This window comes from Trichosurus vulpecula, chromosome 5 (assembly GCF_011100635.1).
Source record: "Trichosurus vulpecula isolate mTriVul1 chromosome 5, mTriVul1.pri, whole genome shotgun sequence".
NCBI classification, from domain to species: domain Eukaryota; kingdom Metazoa; phylum Chordata; class Mammalia; order Diprotodontia; family Phalangeridae; genus Trichosurus; species Trichosurus vulpecula.
Genome location: NC_050577.1, coordinates 104,450,232 through 104,472,564, shown reverse-complemented (window position 1 = coordinate 104,472,564; position 22,333 = coordinate 104,450,232). Strand labels below are relative to the sequence as shown.

General features: G+C 41.0%; 1 gene segment (V, D, J or C); it reads left to right on the top strand.

Moving 5' to 3' along the window:
* Positions 1-2,980: 2,980 nt before the first annotated feature.
* LOC118851003 lies at positions 2,981-3,740 on the top strand. The segment is given in 2 exon segments: positions 2,981-3,052; positions 3,385-3,740. Coding segments are annotated over 2 exon segments (387 nt in total).
* Positions 3,741-22,333: the final 18,593 nt, after the last annotated feature.

Below are 22,333 nucleotides of genomic sequence, written 5' to 3'. Positions count from 1 at the left end.
AAAGGAACTTACCCAGTGGCATCATTGGAAGACCTAATAAATTCTGAATTTGGAAGTTGTGCAGCATTAGAGGTATGTACCTAGATGTGTATGTAATGTGGCCATATGAACCTTCTGTTGCTAAAATGAGTGTGCCATGCTATGCTCCCTGCATTGTCATCCCACAACATTGGTAGCAAGTTAACATATGGTAAAGTACAAGATAATTTGAGGAAGGAGAAGGGGAATTAAGAAGATTGCAACTGACTTGATTCTTGAAGGAAGCGAAGAATCCCAAGAAGTAAAAAGATATTCTAAAAATATATAAGGGACAGGCTGTGCTAAAGTAGGAGGCGGGAAATAGAATCACAGGATGATTGGCTTTAAGTCCCAAGAAGAGAAGTTAGAAGCAGAATGAAAGGCTTTTAATTTTAAATTTGGAAGTTTTTATTTTATTTTATAGGTAATCCAAAACCCCATGGACAAGGGACAAACAGGACAGTGACATGGAGAGACATGTGCTGCAAAATCACTTTAGTATTTAATTGGAGAATCAGTTTGAGAAGAGAGAAGCTGGGCAAATGCAGAACAATTTAGAAGGCTTTTATAATTGCCCAGTCAAGAGGTACTGAACACTTCTATCAGAGTGGCTGTTCAGTTGTTTTTCAATCGTGTCTGACTCTTTGGGACCCTGTTTGGGGTTTTCTTTTTTTTAAATAATTTTTTTTAGTTTTAGTTTATTTTTGGTTTTAGTGTATTTTTAAATTTTATATATTATATATGAATATATATTTATATATACTAATACAATATAATACATACTATGTAGATATTATTTTATTTATATTTATTTTAGTTTTAGTTTTAGCTTACAACACTCAGTTCCACAAGCTCCTGAGTTCCTAATTTTCTCTCTCTCTCCTCCCCCCTCTCCTCCAAGATGGCATGCAATCCAATGTAGATTCTACATATACCTTCACATTGAACCTATTAACACAAGAGTCCAGTTGTAAAGAAGAATCACAACCAACGGAATGAATCATGAGGAAGAAGAAACAAAACCAAAAACAAGGGAAAAACAAAGAGAGCCAATTGTCTACCTCAATCTGCATACAGACTCCAAAATTCTCTTTCTGGATGTGCACAGCCCTCTCCATCATGACTCCCCTGGAGCTGTCCTTGAACCTTACATTGATGGGAAGAACCAAGTCTATCAAAGGCAGTCCCCACAGATACTGTGTGTCTTTATTCGTGTACAGTAATCTCCTGGTTCTGCTTCTCTCAGTCAGCATCAGTTCATGTAAGTTCCTCCATGTCACACTGAAGTCTGTCTGCTCCTCATTTCTTATAGCACAATAGTATTCCATTCCATTCATATACCACAATTTGTTTAGCCATTCCCCAACTGATGGTCATCCCCTCGATTTCCCGTTCTTTGCCACCACAAAAAGAGCTGCTATTAATATTTTTGTACATCCCGGTCCATTTCCCACTTGTGTGATCTCTTTGGGATACATCCCTAGAAGTGGTATTGATGGGTCAAAAGGTATGCATATTTACATAGCCCTTTGGGCATAGTTTGTTTGGGGTTTTCCTGGCAAAGAAGCTGAAGCCATTTCCTTCTCCAGCTCATTTTACCGATGAGGAAACTGAGGCAAACAGGGTTAAGTAACTTGCCCAGGACTACATAACTAGCAAGCATCTAAAGCCTGTGACTAATGAAAAACCCTAGAGACAGAGTTTCTGGGTAATTAATAATCAATGTATTAATTATGCTAGCTAATAATCAATACATTTTTGGGCAGTGGCTTCTCTCAGAAAACCAAAGACTCCCAATGTAGACACTGAATGCTTTAAATACCTTTGTAAAAGGGGATGCCCTTGGTAAGTGAAAAGCATCTCTGATGGGTGGACACTTAATTGGTGGGTTAGGCATGTTCAGCTTCTCCTGCTGAGAATATGGCTTGATCATGAAACTCATCTTCCCCCAGTAATCTAGACAGAGGAATCTATTTCTAGCCAGAGCACTCTGATTGGTTTTCTCCTTCATGAGCTGGGTCACCCTAAACTCTAATGGAGGATTACAAGGGCAGGGACTCATTACCTTTGGTCAGGAGCTCACCTAGACTAGACTCTGCTTATACTCTAAACACTCCTGTTTACATTCTAAACTGAAATATGGTCTCCTACCTGGGTAGGATCTAGTCCAAGATTGAAAAGCATGTTCCTTGAGGGTGAGGAACATCTCATCAATCAATCATGTTTCTCAGAGACTAACTGACCCTCTGTAGCTGTTGAGCCTTAAATAAGGAAATAAAAGGCCTGGATTCTAACTTAATAGTAGGTTTTTAAAGTAATAGAAAAACAGTAATTTCTCTCAAGCCACATTTGAACGCAGAAAGATGAGTCGTCCTGAGTCCAGGTCCAGAACTCTATCCACTGGGCTACTATCTGCCATTTCTATTAAGGTTATGACCATGTAAATGAAAAGACATCCTTGGAGAAAAGCTCTCTGCCTTCTTCCTTTTCTCCCAAGGAATAGTCTCAGCCTTTATTCTCAGGTTGGAATAGGTGGAGGTTCATGATCTGAACATCCATGGATTAATCTGTTCAAGGAACCAAATCTGGTTGTTCTGAGTAAAAGGGTGAGTGGGTGAGAGCTCTCTCTCTGTTCAATAAGCCATCCAGGACACTACCTTAGACTCATAAAAGGAATGACCTTGAGCAAATGACCAAACCTTTAAGGGCTCAATTTTTCTAATCCAAAATGGGTCCATTCCTATTCCAACATTCTAGGGTTCTATAGAGATACATGGGATGGGATAGGTAGAGAGGTCTTGTGAATGAGGCTGTTTTCTAGGTGCAATGGTCACAAAATTCCACTAGAGGTCATACCATAGCTTCCTCTTGTTTCTATAGGAAATATATTTGTAGGGGACCGAAGAGGAGAGGAGAGAAGAAAAGAGGAGAACAGAAAAATACTCAGACTCCTCTTCATCTCAGCCTCTTCAAAAAACAAAAGAGTGAAGCCAAGATCAGAAAATGTTGTACCTCCTCTTGCTCTTGGGGCCTAGTATGTTCTATGAAATCTACTGATTTGGGGGTCAGGATGATGGTGAAGGTGCTAGAGTAAGAAGGGGGAGAGTAGGTGCATGTTCTTTAGAGGGTATGAAGGGGTACCAAAGGGTATTAAGGCCCTGGCTCAAGTAGGTGAAGTATAGGGTGGAGGAGACTCCATTCTACCCTCCAGGGAGAAAGTTCTAGAAAGGTAATATGACAGTGTTTGGTTCCCACAGAAGTAGCAGTTGGAGAAAGGCAAAAATAACATATAATTCCCCAGTTATGACTTTGTCGCAGTCCAGAACTGGCTGCTTTCTCTCACCTCTCCATTCTCTGTTCTATTAGGTGCTGGTCTTGGGGTGCTCATCACTCAGAAGCCGAGCAGAGGAATCTGGAGGAGTGGAGCCTCAGTGAAAATTCATTGTGAACAGGGAGGTCAACTCTCTACCATCTGGTACCTCCAGCTTCAGCAGCAGGGCTTGGAACTTATTGGGACTGTCAACCAGGGCTACCCAGCCACCCACGAGAAGGGATTTAATGAGACCAAGTTCCCTATTACTCGAGCAGATTTAAAATCCTCCACTCTGACAATGACTGTTGTGAGTCCTGGAGATAATGGCATCTATTTCTGTAGTGCGAGTGACACAGTGAGAGAAGTGGATCGAAGTCTGCAACAAGAACCTTTGCTTTTTCTCTCCTAGTCACATCTGGAGAGGTTAAGGGATTCTGAGAAGAGGGAAACCACAGCTATGGCTCAGACAGCAGGGTGTTGGGCAACCAGTGAAACAGTGGTGGAGGTGGGTGGGAAGAAGAGACAGAGGATGTATGGCCTGGGGCATCTAAGTAGTAGGAGATGCAATCATATAACGCAATATGAAAGACTGATTTAATATATTGGTCACCATAACACTAAGTTATTCCATTTATAAAGAGGATGTCGTCAGGGACAATGGGGGTCAAGACCTTAGAGAGGAGAAAATAAAAGAGAGATCTGATGTGATTTTGTGTCCCATTATATAATGAAACCAGTATGCCAGCTGTCCCAAATCCATATTCTCCTCTCCTTGCTAGCCCTGCCACTGTGAAAACAAATAACCCCTTCCACAGTTAATCACGGGATTAATCAATATATATAATTTATATAATTAAATTAATAATACATAATTAATTATAATTTAACTTTTCCAATATGGATAGGTATTGGACCTGTGATTTCATTTGTATAGAAAATTCCTAAGTGAGTAAATACCCTCTACAATTTAAACCAGCACCTTCCATATAACAAAGAGTTGTAGAGAGCTAGTGATAATACTGAGAGCTAAGTGACTTGCCCAGGATGACTGAAGAAGTCTGTAGCAGAAACCAGGGTTTCCAGGCTTTTTGACCGGCTTGCTTACCCACTAAATCAAAGGTGTCAAACCCCAACATTCTTGAGTTGCATTGAACAAGAAGAAAATGTAATTGGGAAATACTTAAAATAAATAAAAATACAATAAAATATGATACAACATTTAAAAACTAAATTAATACACAGACCACAGGAACCCCTAATGCAAGTTCTTGTTCAGTCATTTTCAATGTCTGACTCTTCATGACATTATTTGGGGTTTTCTTAGCAGACATACTGGAGTAATTTTCTATTTCCTTCTCCAGCTCATTTTACAGGTAAAGAAACTGAGGCAAACAGGGTTAAGTGACTTGCCTGGAGTCACACTGCTACTAAGTGCGTGAAGCCAAATGTGAACTCAGGAAGATGAGCCTTCCTGATTTCAGTCCCCGTGCTCTATCTATTGTGACACCAGCTGCCCATGATTGGTGGCCCCTGTTTCGTTTTGAATTCGATACCACAGCACTATGTCACCCTGCCTCTCAAGACGTGAGGGGAAAAAAAATACAAAGGAAGCTTTAGAAAGGTGGATGTCAAACCTGATTAATATATAAAAATGTTGGAGTTATAACTGCATTATATAAATCATAATACTAGGTTGGAATTATAAGTGTAATAAATAAATCTGCTAAACTAATTCAAACTGGATTCTGGATTCTAGGGTTCAAATTTTCTACCAGCATATCATTTGTATCTTCTAAATCCTACATCCTATAGTAGAGGGCTTTTCTTTTTTACCAGCTTATGGTTGAGCATGAAGGATTGTAGATCCACTATGGAGAAGGAACCCTGAAGAGAATAAGATGTTCAGAGGTCAGGCTCAAGGTCAGTATCTAAGGCAGGGATGGTGAACCTGCAGCCTTGAGGCCACGTCTGGCCCTCTAGGTCCTAAAGTGTGGCCCTTTGACTGACTCCAAACATCAGAGAACAAATCCCCTTTAAAAAAGGGTTAGTTTTGTAAAGCTTGGACTCAGTTGAAAGGCTGCAACTTAGACTCTAAGGAGACCATCTCTGATCATTTTTTGGATCCACAGGAAATTACTAGGGTGGCTTAATTCAGGCTGGTATTTGAGAGGGAGTAATTCAGTTCACAGTTTTATCTAAGTTTCTACATTCCTTAAGATAAGACATTAGAACACGCAATGAGGGAAAACAGGAAGTTTTTCTTTCTTGTGCAAACAATACAATTCAATAGAAGAAGGAAAAACGATAGCATGAGTCTATGGCCCTTGCTCTAGAACTTCAGATTCTTGTTGTCATTGTTTAGTCATTTTTCAGTTGTCTGACTCTTTCTTACACAATTTAGGGTGTTCTTGGCATAACTACTAGAGTGGGTTGAAATTTCCTTCTCCAGCTAATTTTACAGATGAAGAAACTGAGGCAAACAGGGTAAGTGACTTGACCCAGGGAGACACAGCTAGGAAATGTCTAAGGTCAGATTTGAACTCAGGAAGATGAGTCTTGTTGTTAGCAACACAAAAAGAAGCTATTTGACCTTTAAGAAGTGGTTTCCAATCTCTTTTCTTTCTTCTCCTAAAGCTAAGGGCAGCATATTGTACAGTGGAAAGAACCTTGAATTTGGAGTCAAAGGTACTGAGCTTAAATCTTGAATCTACTATTTATTTATTAATATCAGAGTGGCCCAGGGCAAGTTTATTTAGTTTCTATGAATCTCAATTTCTTCATATGTAAAATGAAGGGTTATATTAGATTTCCTCTGATGTTCCTCCCAACTCTATATATTATGAACCAAGGGCTATGAATACTTCCTTCCTGGGTTACCTTGCAACAAGGGGAGCAGAAGTCTTGGCAGCTAGCAGTCACTGTGGTTCCACTGAAAATCAGGTGGTCTCTTAGGAAGGTAAAGAAATCTGGTCAGAATTAGGAGAGGAAAACCAGATGTGCAACTCTTTCTAGAGAAGAACTCTTTGTGCTCAATCAATCAACTCTCATGTACTATTACATATGACAGAGGTTTCGGTTGGATGTTCTTGAGATATCAAGGGATGTGGGAGCTCATCCATCTAATTGTCCAAGTAGTCAACATGGAGCAACCATTTCAGAGAAATATATATGAAGATATTAGGGAGTCTGAATTTTTTGGCAATCAGTTCAGATCAGCCCAGCCCAGTCCATGCCTTCCCAGTCCGACTCTGCTTTACCAACATGACAGTGTAGACATCTGTGGAGAACATGATATTTCTTTTAATGGCAAAGTCAACTCTGTCCTTTTTAAAGAAAATACTCTTGGGTACGGAGACCAGTAGGGTAAGTGACATACAGGCAGGCATTATCTAGTGGTCATGAGACATTCCACCTCTCTCACTTCAGATGACAACAGTCCTGAAGTCCAGAACCCACTATGGTAATAGCTGTGTCACCATTTGTCTCTTAGAAGCTAGTGAGTCCTAGGCATAGGTGGGAAGTCTCTAAATGAGGCTACAGGTTTAACCTTTAACTCACAAGCCCTCATCTGAGGATCAGCCTCCTAGCTTCTCTCCCCCTCTTCATGGGCTTTGTTGCCAATGAAATCAACCCAATCCCAAAATGTCTAGTTGCAGGAACAGTCCAGACAGTGACCCTGTGATGTGACCAGGATTAAAAATACGATATTATGGACCAAAATCAACAGTACCTAGGGAAGGAATCAAGGCAGCTTCTCTATTTCTATGATCCTGATAATTCCTGATCCTTCTCTGATGGATTATGCATGTAGAGACCAAGAGAATTAGAACTCAACTCCCTCCTAACTCCTAAACCCCAGCATCTGAAGCTAATGTAAGAAATTCTTTAATGGAATGGTCCATTTCTCCCTAGATCTTGCCAGGAGCATCAGATTCCTCACTGGGTGACTGTTATTTCTGCTGAAAGCAGATATGGTCTGAGCCCATAAGAATTCCTCATCTTGACTTTGCTGAAGGCTGTCTCTAAACCTTATCTTCATTCAGTGATATTCCTGTCTTTTTAAGAGGCCCTATAGATGCTGAAGTCCCTCAGCTTCCCAGAGAAAAGGGGAAAAAAGAAAGTTCCATGATAACTTTATTATATATCTAAAAGGAATAGCTAGTTTTACACAATGGATTTGCAGTTCCATGTATGAGCATCCTTTTTTCTCTTCTACTATGTTTTGGAAATCTTTTTTTTTAATTTCATTAAATTCCAAATAAAATAAATAGAAATTTGAAAAAGAGTAGATTTAAACAATGAAGTTCAAGGCAGCTAGGGGGCATAGTGAGTAGAGCACCTGTTGCATCAATCCGGCTAGCAGCTGCTGTGGGGGTGAAAAATCAACACAAGCCCAACAACAAGAACGCTGCAAGCATGGGTTCCTTTGCTCTGCTTTACTAAGAAAAGCAACGTCAAGGGGTTAACAGTTTTATTTCAATCCAACATACAAATATCATTCACTAGTTCAGGGGGAAAAGCCAGCACCCTGAACTTCAGAGCAAATACAAAGAAACTACAAACATCAACAGACAAACCCAATACAGTGCATGGTCACCAAGAAGCCAGGAGGCCCTTAGAGCCCTTAGAGTGGCTACCCAGAGTCCCACACCTCCAGGAGTGAGAGCCTCTCCCAAATAGCTCTGTTCTTGCTTTTTATACACTCTTTAGCCATCAACAAATGTCATCTGAGCAACCAGAACTCAGTCTCCTACTATTGGCTCTGGTCTTAGCAACTCCTCTTAGGACTCTGGGGGCTTCATGCCCACATAGGCTTAAGCACCTAGTAGATTGGGGTTTGGGCCTGGGGCTTTGCACCAAGTAGGGCTCAATCAAAGACACTTAATTAATCTATCATTCTAAAACAGTAAAAAGTCCCAATTTAATTGCCTTCCCTTCTCCCCTCCAAAAAAAAAAAAACAACGTAAACCCCAAATAAACAATGAAGCTCTGTGTAGATGAGTTGTTTCTTGAATTATTGCTTATTTTGGGAAAGTAAGATCCTCTATCCTAAGAATACCTTTATTCTGGAAATTTAAAAAAAATATTAAATGAGCCAAAAAGGTGTTTATAACTCATTTCTAAGAGCAAGGAAATATATCATTAATGGAAATATTTGCTTAATTAAGAAATCTGTTAAGATGATGTTAATAAATCTAGTAAATTTTCAATTTTTTTTTAAAAAGAGGGGCTTAGATCGGATGGCCTCTGCAGTAGAGCTATGACCCAATGACCTTAACTAGGACTAGGCTCCTGCTTCACTCAGACTTGTCTGCTACTTTACTCATCTTTTTCCTTCATTTGTCTTAAGTACTTTCTATAATGAAACCTTGACTTAGTATTTGTATTGGTGCCTGTATCTCCTGGACTCAAGCTCACTTTCCAATTGAAGTAGTGCTTTTGCATTTCCTTCTGTTTTGTCTGCATGTGCTGTCTTGATATTTAGCTATTGATATTACAGCTCAGAGATCTTTTGTGCCCTTTTCTTTACATGGCATGTTGGGAGAAGGAAAAGAGAGATGATTTCATGTTGTACAAACGCACTTTGACTCTTGATTTTCTAAGGTATGTTAGAGGTGGTTTGACCTTTTCAAATACACATCCAATTTCAAATCCACTGGATTTTTTCCATGATGATAACTTTTGAAAACTCTAACATTTTCCAAACTTATAAAGAACTTTTAAAAAGTTTTCGGCTTTTCCAAAACTTGCTTTATTTCAAAATTCAACCTTTATCACTTACCCTTCTCTAGTGAGACAAAGGATCAGATTTTGAAAAGGTCTTTAAACATTGTAAGATATTTCTTTGGAGTTCATCTAATTTGTTTCCTTTTTCTGGAAGAGAAGTTTACTCAAGTCATCTCTGAATGACGTGTGTCTAGATGTTGGCCTAAGAAATCACCAGAGAATTAGTTCCATGGGGTTCAGAAAGTGTTGGGTTGGAAGTGAATTTCATAGTAATAGTTGGACAGAAGCTATAAATTCTCTATTTTGTCTCCCAGAATGTGTCCCAAGCATTTACTTTCAGAGGATGGAGTTGAATAACCAACTCTGAAAGATCGTGACCTAAGGCAGATAATTTTGGATTCATTGAGTCATCTAGAGGAGAGAGTACTAGATTTGGAGTCTAAAGACATGTTTGATTATCAAGTCTATTATTTCCTACTTGTGTGGACAAGTCATTTGACCAGTCTAGGCTTCAATTGCTGTTGTTGTTTGTCCTTCATTTTCGAAGAGGACCAACGACATCATGAGGATGATGTCTTGATTTGCAAGTGAATTGGATTTTAGTGAGGCAGAGCTGTGCAAAATCATCAGCCTCACTGTCTCCTCCAGAGTCATTAGAGTCTAATAACAACACAAAAGTCAAGATGACTGGTGATGGTCCAGGGTTTCAACTACCTCATCCATAAAAGGAGAGGATGATTACACATGTAGTATAATACTGCCAAATAAGAATAATGACCTTGCATTTAACTTCTCATAGTGTTCCACCAGAGGGCAGACTGGTACCTCCCTGTGATTTTGTAGAAAGCCACCATATTGCTAGAGAAAGAGGAGGAGCAAGGAAGAAAGAAGAGCTGAACAGAAAATAACTCAGCTGCCTCATCCACAATCTTTTCTTTAATAAAAATGAGAGAACAAGGGAGACCAATAATAGAGATGCTGACGTTGTTGCTTCTTGGGCCAAGTAAGTCCACAGAACTTGGAGAACTGGTAGGGTAAGAGGGAAGAAGACCTATGTGTTGTAGAGTATACAAGGGGTCCCTGAGAAGACTATACTCACTAGCCAGGAGAGAAGCAGAAGTATAGGAAAGATCTGATAGGGAAAACACCCCCTGAAGCTAAGATTGAATCATGGCCCTAAGTTCTTAGAAGACAATTTGGTGATGGGAGAAGAGTGAGGAATACAGGGAGGAAGGAGAATATAGAGGTTTTAAGATCTAGATTTGTTTGACTCCAGACCAACTATGCTTATTGACCTCTTCTTCACCAGGTTTTGGGTTTGGAGCTCTTGTCTCACAAAAGCCACACCAAGGGATATGGAGTAGTGGAGATTCAGTGCAGATCCAATGTCATCTGATTGGCTTCAACGTTCCAGTCACTATGTGGTATCAGCAGCTTCCAGGGCAGAGCCTGGTACTGATTGCTCTTGTCAATCCAGGCTCTCTCGCAGACTATGAGAAGGGCTTTGATTCAGCCAAGTTCCCCATCAAGCAAGAAGGTTCAGAATCCTTCCTAAACGTGACTGGTGTAAATTCTAGTGACAGCGGCCTCTATTTCTGCAGTGCCAGGGACACAGTGAGGAACCTGGCTCAAATGCCAAAGCAAAAACATTAGCTTCTTCTCTCCCAGCCACCTGAATAAAATTGCAGAGGAAGGCAAACCACAACTATGGCTAAGATAGTTCTGTATGCTGGGACATGGGCTTAGGCAAAGATAGAGTCTGGTGCCTATAAGGAGAAAGAAGTGCAATCAGACAATAGAAAGCAGGGACCTCAAGGGAGTTTGGGATAAGGTTTCTTCTCACACAATATCTTAGAAACATTGCTCAACTCCCAGAATATTTCAAACACATGAGAAAGAGACTTATGCCTTCATCATAGGACTAATCCATATAACTCTAAATATACTACTAGAATTAAATTTATATCTACAAGATTCTTTCACATTGCAGTATGTGCCTTTCCACTCTAATCATTAAATATGTTATCAGCACACCATTTCAGCACAGCTGATACATGTCAGAGGCAGGATTTCAACCCAGCTCTGATTCTTCCTCTAGTATTTTGTCTATTACATCTCACAATCTTTAAAAAACTGAATCTTAGAAAGTTTTCCATTGTTACACAGTTGCTAAGTATCTGAATGCTGCATTCTATCCAGTATGTAACACTTCCTCTGCCATCTTGTAACATTACATGTTATAACCTAGACTGCCATCTGCTTTGTCAAACACTACTCCAGGCTCTTCCTTAAACTCTTCCAAACAAAGAGTCTGGAAATAATTTCTTAAGTGCTCCCTCCTGTGACAGACGGCAAGTAGCCCAGTGTTTATTGGTGAGAGGAGCTGAGCAAACACACCTAGCAACTTAGGTGAATGTAAGGCTTCCAGGTGAGGGAAGCTCTCTATATCATTCCCCTGATGGGAAGAGAATAAGATTGAGAAGTATAAATTCACCCTTAAGTATCAAGCTTAACTGTGCCAAGAGTGTCCTTACTCAGAGAGAACTAAGGGATGTTTGAAAGCATTATGCTTTCTAAACTTTTTAACATGAAAATGTATCTTTTGGTATTTTGATATTCAGACTCATAACATGGGAACACTGGAGCTTTGTTTGAGAGCATTGAATTTTAGAGGTCTGTTATTCCTTTTGAAGGGCAAAAAACCCCCTGTTCAGCACTTATTTAGTAAAAGCAGTTAGTGAAAACTGGAAGCTACCACATGGCATTCTTCTGTACCTCATATGAGTTTCTCTCCAGCTTGGTGCCTTTTATACCTTCTGCCTGGGTGGGAAATTCCCAAGCAGCCGCATGGTGTCCCAGGGTATCCAACTCTCTGACTTAGGGTCATTTCCCTAGGACTCTTGCTGCATTGGTCTTTTGTGCCCTGAGACCTGAGGTCTCCCTTATTTAGCTGAACCTTCTTAAAAAGGTGGTTTAAGGGTGCCTTTCATGCTTTTTGCCTACTGATGGGTTTTGAGGTACTTGCCCCAGGAACCAGAATTGTTAGTCATGGTTTCATTCATTCATTCATTCCACAAATGAGAACTTATTAGATAAAGATATTGGATAAAAGGCTTTAACTATGGTGATAGCAGTGAAAATAAAGAGGGGAAGGTTATTAATATTATGGAAAGAAGATAAGGGAGGGACATGAAAAAATTTTCTGCATTTTGAAGTCAAAGGCCCTGGATTAAAATCCTATCCTTTTCCTTATCATTTGGGTGACTATGGGTGAGTCATTCAACCACTTTAGAATTCAGTGTGAGGAGGTTGGAGTAGATCCCAGGTGTCAAACAAATGGCCCAGGGGTGTCCTGGGGTACACAAGCCTTCCAAGGGCTGCCTGAACCAGATTAAAAGGTAATAGGGAAATATTTAACAAAATAAATAAAAATAAAATAAAATTTATATAATATTATGTGTGGTTGTCTAAGGCATTATGCAGATAATGGAGATCCTTTCGTAGGGATTATTGGCCCCTGTTTCTATTTGAGTTGAACATGCCAGGTTAGATACCTCTAAGGTCCCTTCCAGCTCTGAGCAGGGCTCCGAAGAGTCTTACCCTACACAACTCTCTTGGGGAACATTTTAGTGACAGTTTCTCACTTTACCGAGTGCTGAGAGGTCAAGATATGCCAGTTCTTATCCATGGAAGGGGAAGAAAATGATAAAGGAAGAGAAGTTGTGAAATCATAAAAAGAATGTGTTGGGGAGATTTTTGGTTTGGAGGCGGCTAGAAGATGAACAGCTGAGCCAGAGGTGACTGTGGGAGTGGGAATATGGGTAGTGTTGGGAGAGTCCGACAAAACTAATACGGCATGCTGAGGTAGCTCAGATGGCCATGGAGGAAAGGCTGGCATAAAAGGATTCAGGCGAGTCTAAATGATGTGGTTTAGGAGTGCAAGAACCCCAAAACTATCGAGGTATAGGGCAGAGTCACCTGCAAAGAATTCTCGGCCTCAAGCAGTCTTCCAGTAAAGTGACAAAAAGTTTATTGTAATACTACATAGTGGGCAGAGTTCCTTAGGGACCTTGCAACTTAATATATGCTAGGGTAATGCTTGTGTTTATATAGAAAAAGTTCTGTGAGTGGTAAGCCAAGTATGCTAATTAGACAGTGAAACTAAAGTTTCTATACCTCGAGCACTGTGACCTGAGTGTGGTGGGGTGCTTCTGAGAGGTGTGTCTTTGGTCTGTTAGATTTGTTATGAGATAGGCTCAAGAACTGAACTCTATAGCTTGACCTGTGGATTGTATACAGTATCTGTGGGAATCAGTACATGATACTTCTGCTGGCATAAGATAGTCCTGTTCATACAAAGGAGATCACAAAGGCCCACTCATGAGTTATTTCTAGAGGTAGGGTCTTTGGGCTTGGGAGAGATATAGTCCTAGCCCTAGGGTCCAAGCACAAGTACCCCATCAAAAGGTGGAGTGTTCTGTCAAAAGGTGTTCTGTCCCTGGAGACACAGCTAGTACAGAGCAAGAAACAGACTAGTCCTTGGTGACTCTGCCCTGCTGGCCACTAGGAGGCTCTATGGTTCCACTGAAAATGCCGAGGGAACTGGGAATGTCCCCCAGGGGAGATAGCAGTGTGATGTGGGACAGGGAGATTAGGTCTGGGTGAAGGAATTAAAAAAGGACCCTTAGTAGTAAAGGCCTAATCATGTTTTAGGAATTCTAAAGTCAATTCCAGGATGGGAGAAATAAATACAATCAATACAAAGGACAAACACCCATTACTGAAGGGGCCTGGCAGAGAACAGTAAATGACTCTTTGTGGGAGATAAAGTCAATGGTGGGTAGTGACAGAACTTGTAAGTAAAGAGAGAGTTGAGTCCCATTTGCTTCTGGAATCCACAGAATTCTGAGAAAGAGCAAAGAAAGGAGCTTTGGATAATGAAGGGGAAAACACATGTGTGTTGGTTGGGAGTAACTCTGGGGACTTGTCCCTGAAAGGAACCCTAAACTTCAGTCATGAATGACAAGGGTGTCCATGGAATCTACACAGAATCCTGAGTGACAGGGGAGATGATCCCTCTTGGTTATGGTGATTTCCATTTCTTAATTATTTCCTATTTATCCTGTATACAGCATGTTTCTATATCTTTGCAGATTGTCTTTTCCATTAGATTGTGAGCTCCTTGAGGGGAGGGATTGTCTTTTGCCTCTTTTTGTATCCTCACTTAATAAATGCTTATTAAATTAATGAGTCAATCAACAATCCTTTAATTAAACTCTTACTATGTGCCAGGTGCTGTAAAGACTAGTTTAATTCCATATTGCTCTGTAAAAGGCAGTGAAGAGAATGACACAAGAAAGATGGTTAACAAGGCCAGTGACATCACAGGTAGATACCACCCAATAGAGACAAGAGATTCCCAGTGCTCCAGCCTTCACACAAGCAATGTCAAATGACTGGCCATAGTCCACGCAGGCATGCCCCTATTGCAGCTCTGATCCTACCATGGGCTCCAGTCTTTTCTGCCGTGTGGTTGTTTGTCTCCTCAGAGTAGGTAAGTCTGGGCCAATGAGAGAAAATCCCTGACCTTAACTGGCCAGGACCCAGTTTGAAAGCTTTTCCTCATGGTTTACTGTTAGTCTCCTCGCTTCTGTCTCTTTCCATCACAGATTTCACAGATGACAAAGTTACCCAAACCCCCAAATACCTGGTTACAGTGGCCAGTCAGCCTGTGGTCCTGAGATGTGAGCAGGATCAAGAAGAAGACAATATGTATTGGTACCAACAGGAAATGGGACAAGAACCAAAATTAATCTTCTACTATTATAACCAGTATGAAACACGGGGAAACAACACTCCTCATAACTTCCATGGCAGTCGACCAAGTGCTTCCCTCTCTTACCTTCACATCACATCTGCAGGTGTTGGGGACTCAGCCACATACTTCTGTGCTGGTGGCAGCATAACACAGCACTGCAGAGTCACCTCCTTTCTTGGCCCAAACCTTCTGTATCTCCAACAATCAACGGCTACTCTCAGGGACCTTAAATGTGGCTTTTGAGGAGCTCAATCAATCTCTAGAACAAGTCTGTGGCTGCACCTACTCCACTTGGAGGGGAAGAGGGAAGATGGGCATGAACTCTTAAAAAACTGGCATGAGCATAATAAGGACTATGGAGGGCTCCCAGTTGAGCCACTGAACAATATTGGATAAAGTACTGAGGTCAGGGAGTTCTGTGGGTCTGAGCAAGAGAGGCAGAAAGGGTTAATGGAAATATTAAATGAGAGAGTGAATCACTCTATGAATATTTCCGGAAAATTCACAGATCAAAGGGAGGACACCAGATGGGATGAAAGGATTAGAGAAATGAAGGTGCGGAAGAATTGAAGCAATCCGGTGGAAGGGGTGGGACAGAGTTCGACCTTTTTTAAAAAGAAAACCAGAAGAGAATAAAGAACACTGGGTGCCCAGGTGGGCCAAGGAATCTGCTGGTGATTTTGAAATCTTAGGCAAGAAAGGAAAGACCTTAGGGAGACCAGGTACCCCACAGTGTCTCCCCTCCCCTTCCAGCTTCCTTTTATGTATTGTCTTGCCCCATTAGATTGTAAGCTCTTTGAGGGCAAGAACAGTCTTTCTTTTTCTTATTCATGTCTCCAGCACTTAGCACAGTTCTTGCCACAAAGTAGGCACTTAATAAATGTTTATTCAATTGAATTGAGTTGGTAAGGAGTAAGTTAGGATCTTTTTAGATGGAGAGATTTGGAAATGATGCCTTCAGTTTCAACATACTCTTCATTCTAGATTTCCTGTTTTTCTCTAACACATGCCTCTCTTCTGTCTCCTTATGCCTAGGCTTCCAACAACATCCGATTATCCAATCCCACTGCTTAAAGCTCCAACTTTTCATACTGACTCCCTCTCTTTGGTCCCTTACAAATGTCCTCTCACCCATTCTCACTCCACACCTGTGCTTCCGGTGATATCTTCATCTTTCTCTTACTGCTTCTTTCTACTGTTCTTTGTGGCATACTACACTTTTGGTTTTGTTATATTTTGTGGGCAAACTGCCTTACATCTTCATCCAATTTCTCCTATTTTCTGTCTGCTGTCACTTCGTTGCTTTAACTGCAACATGGCTCTATGATGAAGAGAACACATCTTCTCTTGGGCTATTCCTTTGAAAGTTTTCCTTTCTCCCTCTCCCCTAGACTCTATGAAAAAAGACAGGGAATGGGCCTTTTTGGACACTCTAATGAAAGATTTGAATTCTCTCCCTGGTCCCCATCTTTTGAATCCTAGGCTCTTTTTGCCTATCTTCTCTTACAATGACTGAAAGTATCCATTGCCCCCTCCTGCCATTGACCCTGGTTTTATCTTCCCAGATGACTAAGACCAGGTTCATATTTCTCTACAACCTGTCTCCCACCATCATCCTCACTGGTTCCAACTTTGTCATTGGTAGCCCATCTGATGACCCAATGTCATCACTCCTTGGATGGCTTATTTTGTTGACTTGACAGACCTTTGTCTCTACTCCGCCTCAGGTGTACTTCAAGAAGATCCCATACTGGACTATGTTACAGGACACTGCTTTACTGCCAGTATTTCAACTCTCTCCCCTCACCACCCCACCTGATCATAGCACCCTTACTTTCCAGCTTTCCTTCATCCCCATCACTCCCTAAACCAGTTCTTTACTGATACTGGGACACTTTTAGGCACTCAATCTTTCGCAATTTACTCCATCCACTAAACCCCTTCTAGGCAGATTTAAATCCTTATTCATCATGGATTCCAAGGTGAGCCATTTTAGTGGTGCTCTGGCCAATGCAGACTCCATCACCTATCTGACTTGCCATCATAATACAAACAGACAACATATATAATGCTATATGCCCATAACATGTACTTAGTAATTATTAATTGAATAATGATGAATACTAAAAAATTAGATTAAAATATGATTTTATTGATGTAGGAAGATACTAGGGGATACTTTGTTGATGGTACTAAAATAGTTTCCTGGAAGCATAAGAGGTGAAGTGATTTTTCGTAGGGTCAGCCTACGTGTGTACACAGACAGGCACACATTCACATATGCACACACACATAGAGTTGTCCCTCAACTTTTACCAGGGTTAGGGTTATAGGACCCCTGTGAATGTGAAAAATCATGAATAACTCTAGGCCCCCCTCAAAACACTTAATTTTAAAAAACAATTCTGATCATATTTATTTAACATACAAAACAAATAAAGTGATACATTAAACCCATAATAGTTGCCCTTTCTACATGATATTAGTATCTTGCACAGCATACAGAGTCTTATAAGTCTCAGGTGTAGCTGTAGCAACTTCTTCATGGTTTTCTGTCTCCTGTGAAAAACACAAGGTACAGCCATCACTGATGGATAACTGAGTCCGGATGATAGCAAGACAAAGAGGAGGTGTTTCTGAAGAGAGTATGTAGCCCATGTTTCCTTTGTGCACTGAAACTTTTAAGAAAATTTACCTGTTAAATGTAGGTGTTTTATGTAAATTTTGGTAATAAATGATAAACTTTATGAAAAATATACATTTATGACTTATTCATTTGGGGTTTTTTGTTGGTATGTTGCACATCTCCAAAAGTTCCCATTTATTTATTGATGGCCAACAGAGGCATAACCAAATCTGTGAATGTGAAGCCCTGGAACTTTGAGGGATGACTCTGTGTGTGTATGTGTATGCAAACACATACATACATACATATATATATATTGTATATACATATACACATGTATCTATAAACATGGAAACACACATATATAAGCATAGATGAAAATGTTATTTTCTCTCTCTCTCTCTCTCACACACACACACACACACACACACACACACACAGCTAGGTGGAACAGTGAGTGGAGTAGAGGACTGTGCCTGAAGTCAGGAAGACCCAAATTCAAATCCAGCCTCAGACATTTATTAGCGATATGACCCTGGGCGAGTCACTTAACCCTGTTTGCTTCAGTTTCCTCAGCTATAAAATGAGCTGGAGAAGGAAATGGCAAACCACTCCGGTATCCGTGCCAAGAAAACCTCTAATGGGGTCACAAGGCGTCAGATGTCACTGAAATGATTGAATAGCAACAATAACATAAACATACACACACACATACACACACACACACACATATATATATGTATATATATATATATATATACATACATACATACAAACATGCATGCATGCATGCATAGCATGGTTGTTTGTTTGTTGTCCTTGGTTCTTGAAGACGACTGAAATGACATCACTATGTTAAAGTCAAGCTATGGTGCATCTGACTGTGGCTGATCAGACCAACATGACCTCAGCATGCTCTACCACAGGGCATGCACAAATAGTCTATGTTTGAACATTTGGCGGGGTTCTCTCAGTTTCTGCCTTTTGCATTTCTTTTGAGCTGTTTTACTTCTACTTTGGTCATAGAGCACAGCACCTTCTCTGATGAGGGCATGCCATGCTGAGCTGACCTGTGCCTGCATCTCCTATGTCCCACAATCAATGCCAGAGTTTTTAAGAGAGACCTTGGGAGTGTCCTTCTATCGTTTTTTTCTGACCACCATGTGAGGACCTTCCTTGTGTGAGTTGTCTGTAAAATAATCTTTTAGGGAAGTGTACGTTTGTCATTTGAACAACATGGCCACTGCCTGGCAGTGTAGCTTGAGAAAGGACCTCAGTGTCTGGTCCTTTATCTTGCCAGACAAGAGTTCAAATGCAATTTACTGGCATGGTGCTGGTAGACTGTTCAGGTTTCACAGGCATGCAACCATGAGGTCAGCACAACAGCTCTGTAGACCTTCAGTTTAGTAGTCAGTCTAATACCTCTTCTCTCCCACACTTTCCTTCAGGCCTCCCAAACACTGAGCTAGCTCTGGCAATGCACACTTCAACCTCATTATCAGTGTGTACATCCCCGAAAAGTATACTGCCAAGGTAAGTGAACTTATCCACAGTATTCAAAACTTTTCCTTTTGCTGTAATCAGTAATTTCATGGTGAATGGTGTGGTGCTGGCTGAAGGAGCACATGGGGATTTTTTTTGGGGGGGGGGTTCATTGTTAGGCCAAATTTATCACAAGCAGCAGAGAATCAATCTATACTTTGTTGTATCTCCACTTCAGAGGCTACACTGAGTGCACAATCATCTGGGAACAAAAAAAAAATCACGCGGCAACTCTCGCTCTACTTTAGTCTTGGTTTGTAGCCTTTCCAAGTTACCTAAGTTATCATTGGTGTGACAGCTGCCTTCAACTGGAAGAAACTCATCTGACAACATTGTTGGGAACATCATGTTAAAAAGCTTGGGAGCAGCACACAGCCTTGTTTCACTTTATTGATGACTGGGAAAGCATGAAAGCATTGTTCACTATCTAGAAACACACACACACACACACACACACACGCACATACATATGGACATATATAATATATACACACACATAAAGTCCATATATATGTATATGTGCATTTATGTACATGTAACAGAAATGGGACCCAGTCTTCCTGACTCAGAGTAAAGCTTCTGTCTTTCCTGTACAGAGTGCTATGCTACTCATATGCATTATAGAACTCCTTGAGGGCAGAGATTGTCTTTTGCCTCTTTTTGTATCTTCAGTGATTATCATGGTGCCTGGCACATAATAGGTACTTAATGAATGTTTATTGATTAAGTAACCAGTCAATCAATGAACGATCATTTAATTAAGCTCTTACCACGTACCAGGTGTTGTAAGACCAGTTTAGCTCCATGCTGCTCTGTAAAAGGCAATGAAGAAAATGACACAAAAAAGAGGAGTGACCGCTAGTGCATTTCCAAGGTGGGTGGGGTTGAGGGAGGGGAGACTGCAAGGCCAGTGACATCGTAGGTAGATACCACTCAGTGAAGACAAGAGATTCCAGGTGCCCCAGCCTTCACACATGAAATGCCTCATGACCAAGCATAGCGCATAGAGGCACACCCCAATTGCAGCTCTGATCCCACCATGGGCTGCAGTCTTTTCTGTTGTCTGGTTGTTTGTCTCCTCAGAGTAGGTGAGTCTGGGCAAGTGAGAGAAAATCCCTAACCTTTACTGTCCAGGACCCAGTTTAAAAGCTTTCCTTCATGGTTTACTGTTTATCTCCTAAGTTCTGTCTTCTTCCATCACAGATTTCACAGATGGCAAAGTTATCCAAACCCCCAAGTATGTGGTTTCAGCGGCCAGACAGCCTGTGGTGCTGAGATGTGAGCAGGATCAGAAAGAAGACAATATGTATTGGTACCGACAGGAAATGGGGCAAGAACCAAAGATAATCTTCTTCTTTTTTAATGAGTTTATTGCTCAGATAAACACTCCTGGCAACTTCAATGGCAGTAGACCAAGTGTTTTCATCTGTTATCTTAATATCGCATCCTCACGTTTGGGGGACTCAGCCACGTATCTCTGTGCTATCGGCAGCGCGCCACAGCACTGCAGAGCCACCTCTTCTCTTGGCACAAACCTTCTGTACCACCAACAACCTACTTTTACTCTCAGGGACCTTGGTATGTGCTTTTAAGTAGTTCAACCCATCACCTGGGTAGGTTTGTGGCTATAGGAGAGGGGAGGATAGAGAGAGAGAGAGAGAGAGAGAGAGAGAGAGAGAGAGAGAGAGAGAGAGAGAGAGAGAGAGAGTGGGGAGGAGAGAGAGGAGAGAGGAGAGAGGAGAAGGAGAGATGGAAAGGATGAGCATTATCCCTTAAAGATTGGCATAAGCGTACTAGCTAGGACTAAGGTAGGCTCCCTGTTGAGCCACTGAATAATATTAAGCAAAGTACTGAGGTTAGGGAGTTCTGTGGATCTCAGCAGGAGAGGCAGAAAGAATTGATGGAAATATTAAATGATAGTGTGGATCACTCTGTGAATACTTCAGGAAAATTCAGAGGTCAAAGGGAGGACAACAGGATGGGATGAGAGGATTAGAGAAGTGATGATGCTGAAAAATTGAAGCAATCCAGTGGCTTTTGACAGGAAGGGGTGGAGGTGGTGGGGCAGAGTTCTACTTTCAGTATTTTTTAAGAAAGCCAAAACAGGTTAAAGAACACTGTGTGCCTAGGTGGGCCAAGGAATCTGCTTGTGATTATGAAATCTGTGTCAAGAAAGGAAAAACCTTAGAGACAACAGGAATCCACGCCCCCCCCCCCCGCCCCCATGTCTCCCCTCCCCTTCCAGCTTCCTTTTATGTATTGTCTTCCTCCATTAGATTGTAACCGCTTTGAGGGCAGGAACAGTCTTTATTTTTCTTATTTGTTTCTCTAGAACTTAACACAATTCCTGGCACATAGTAAACTCATACTTAGACACACACACACACACACACACACACACACACACACACACACAGTTGTCCCTTGACATTAGACAGGTTAAGGGTTCAAAACCCCTGCGAATCTGAAAAAAGATGATTAACTCTAGGTCCCAAACCCTTATTTTTAATACTTTTTATCGTACTTATTTAAGAAACAAAACAAAACAACACACTGCACCCTATAAAAAGATGCAGTTTTATGCAAGATTAGTGTTTCACAGAACATGAAAAGTCTTTGCAGTCGTAGTATAGTCGTAGAAACTTCATGTATCTCCTTCTTTTTGAAAAGCACAAGGTACAACCACAACTTATGGAGAAAATCATGTGATTGAGTCTTAATTGTAGAGAAACAAAGAGATGTTCCCAAAGACAGTGCATAGCCCATAGTTCTCTAGCATACTGAAACTTTTAACTGAATTGAACTGTTCACAATAAATTTACATATGGATAAAGAACACTGGGCACCTAGGTGGCCCAAGGAATCTGCTAGTGATTATGAAATCTTAGGCAAGAAAGGAAAGACCTTAGGGAGACCATGTAACTGCCCCCCCATCCCCTCCCCTTCCAGCTTCCTTTTATGCATTGTCTTCCCCCACTAGATTGTAAGCTCCTTGATGGCAGGAACAGTCTTCTTTTTTCTTATTTATGTCTCCAGCACTTGCACACCTCTTGGTACATAGTAGGCACTTAATAAATGTTTATTGAATTGAATTGGTAGGGTGTTGTTTGGATTTTTCAGGATGGGGAGATTTGGGAGCAGTCCCTTCAGTTTCAACATACTCCTCATTCTAGATTTTCTCTTGTTCTCTAACACATGCCTCTTTTCTGTTCCCTATGCCTAGACTTCCAACAGCACTCAATTATCCAATCCCACTGCTTAAAACTCCAACCTTTCATACTGACTCCCT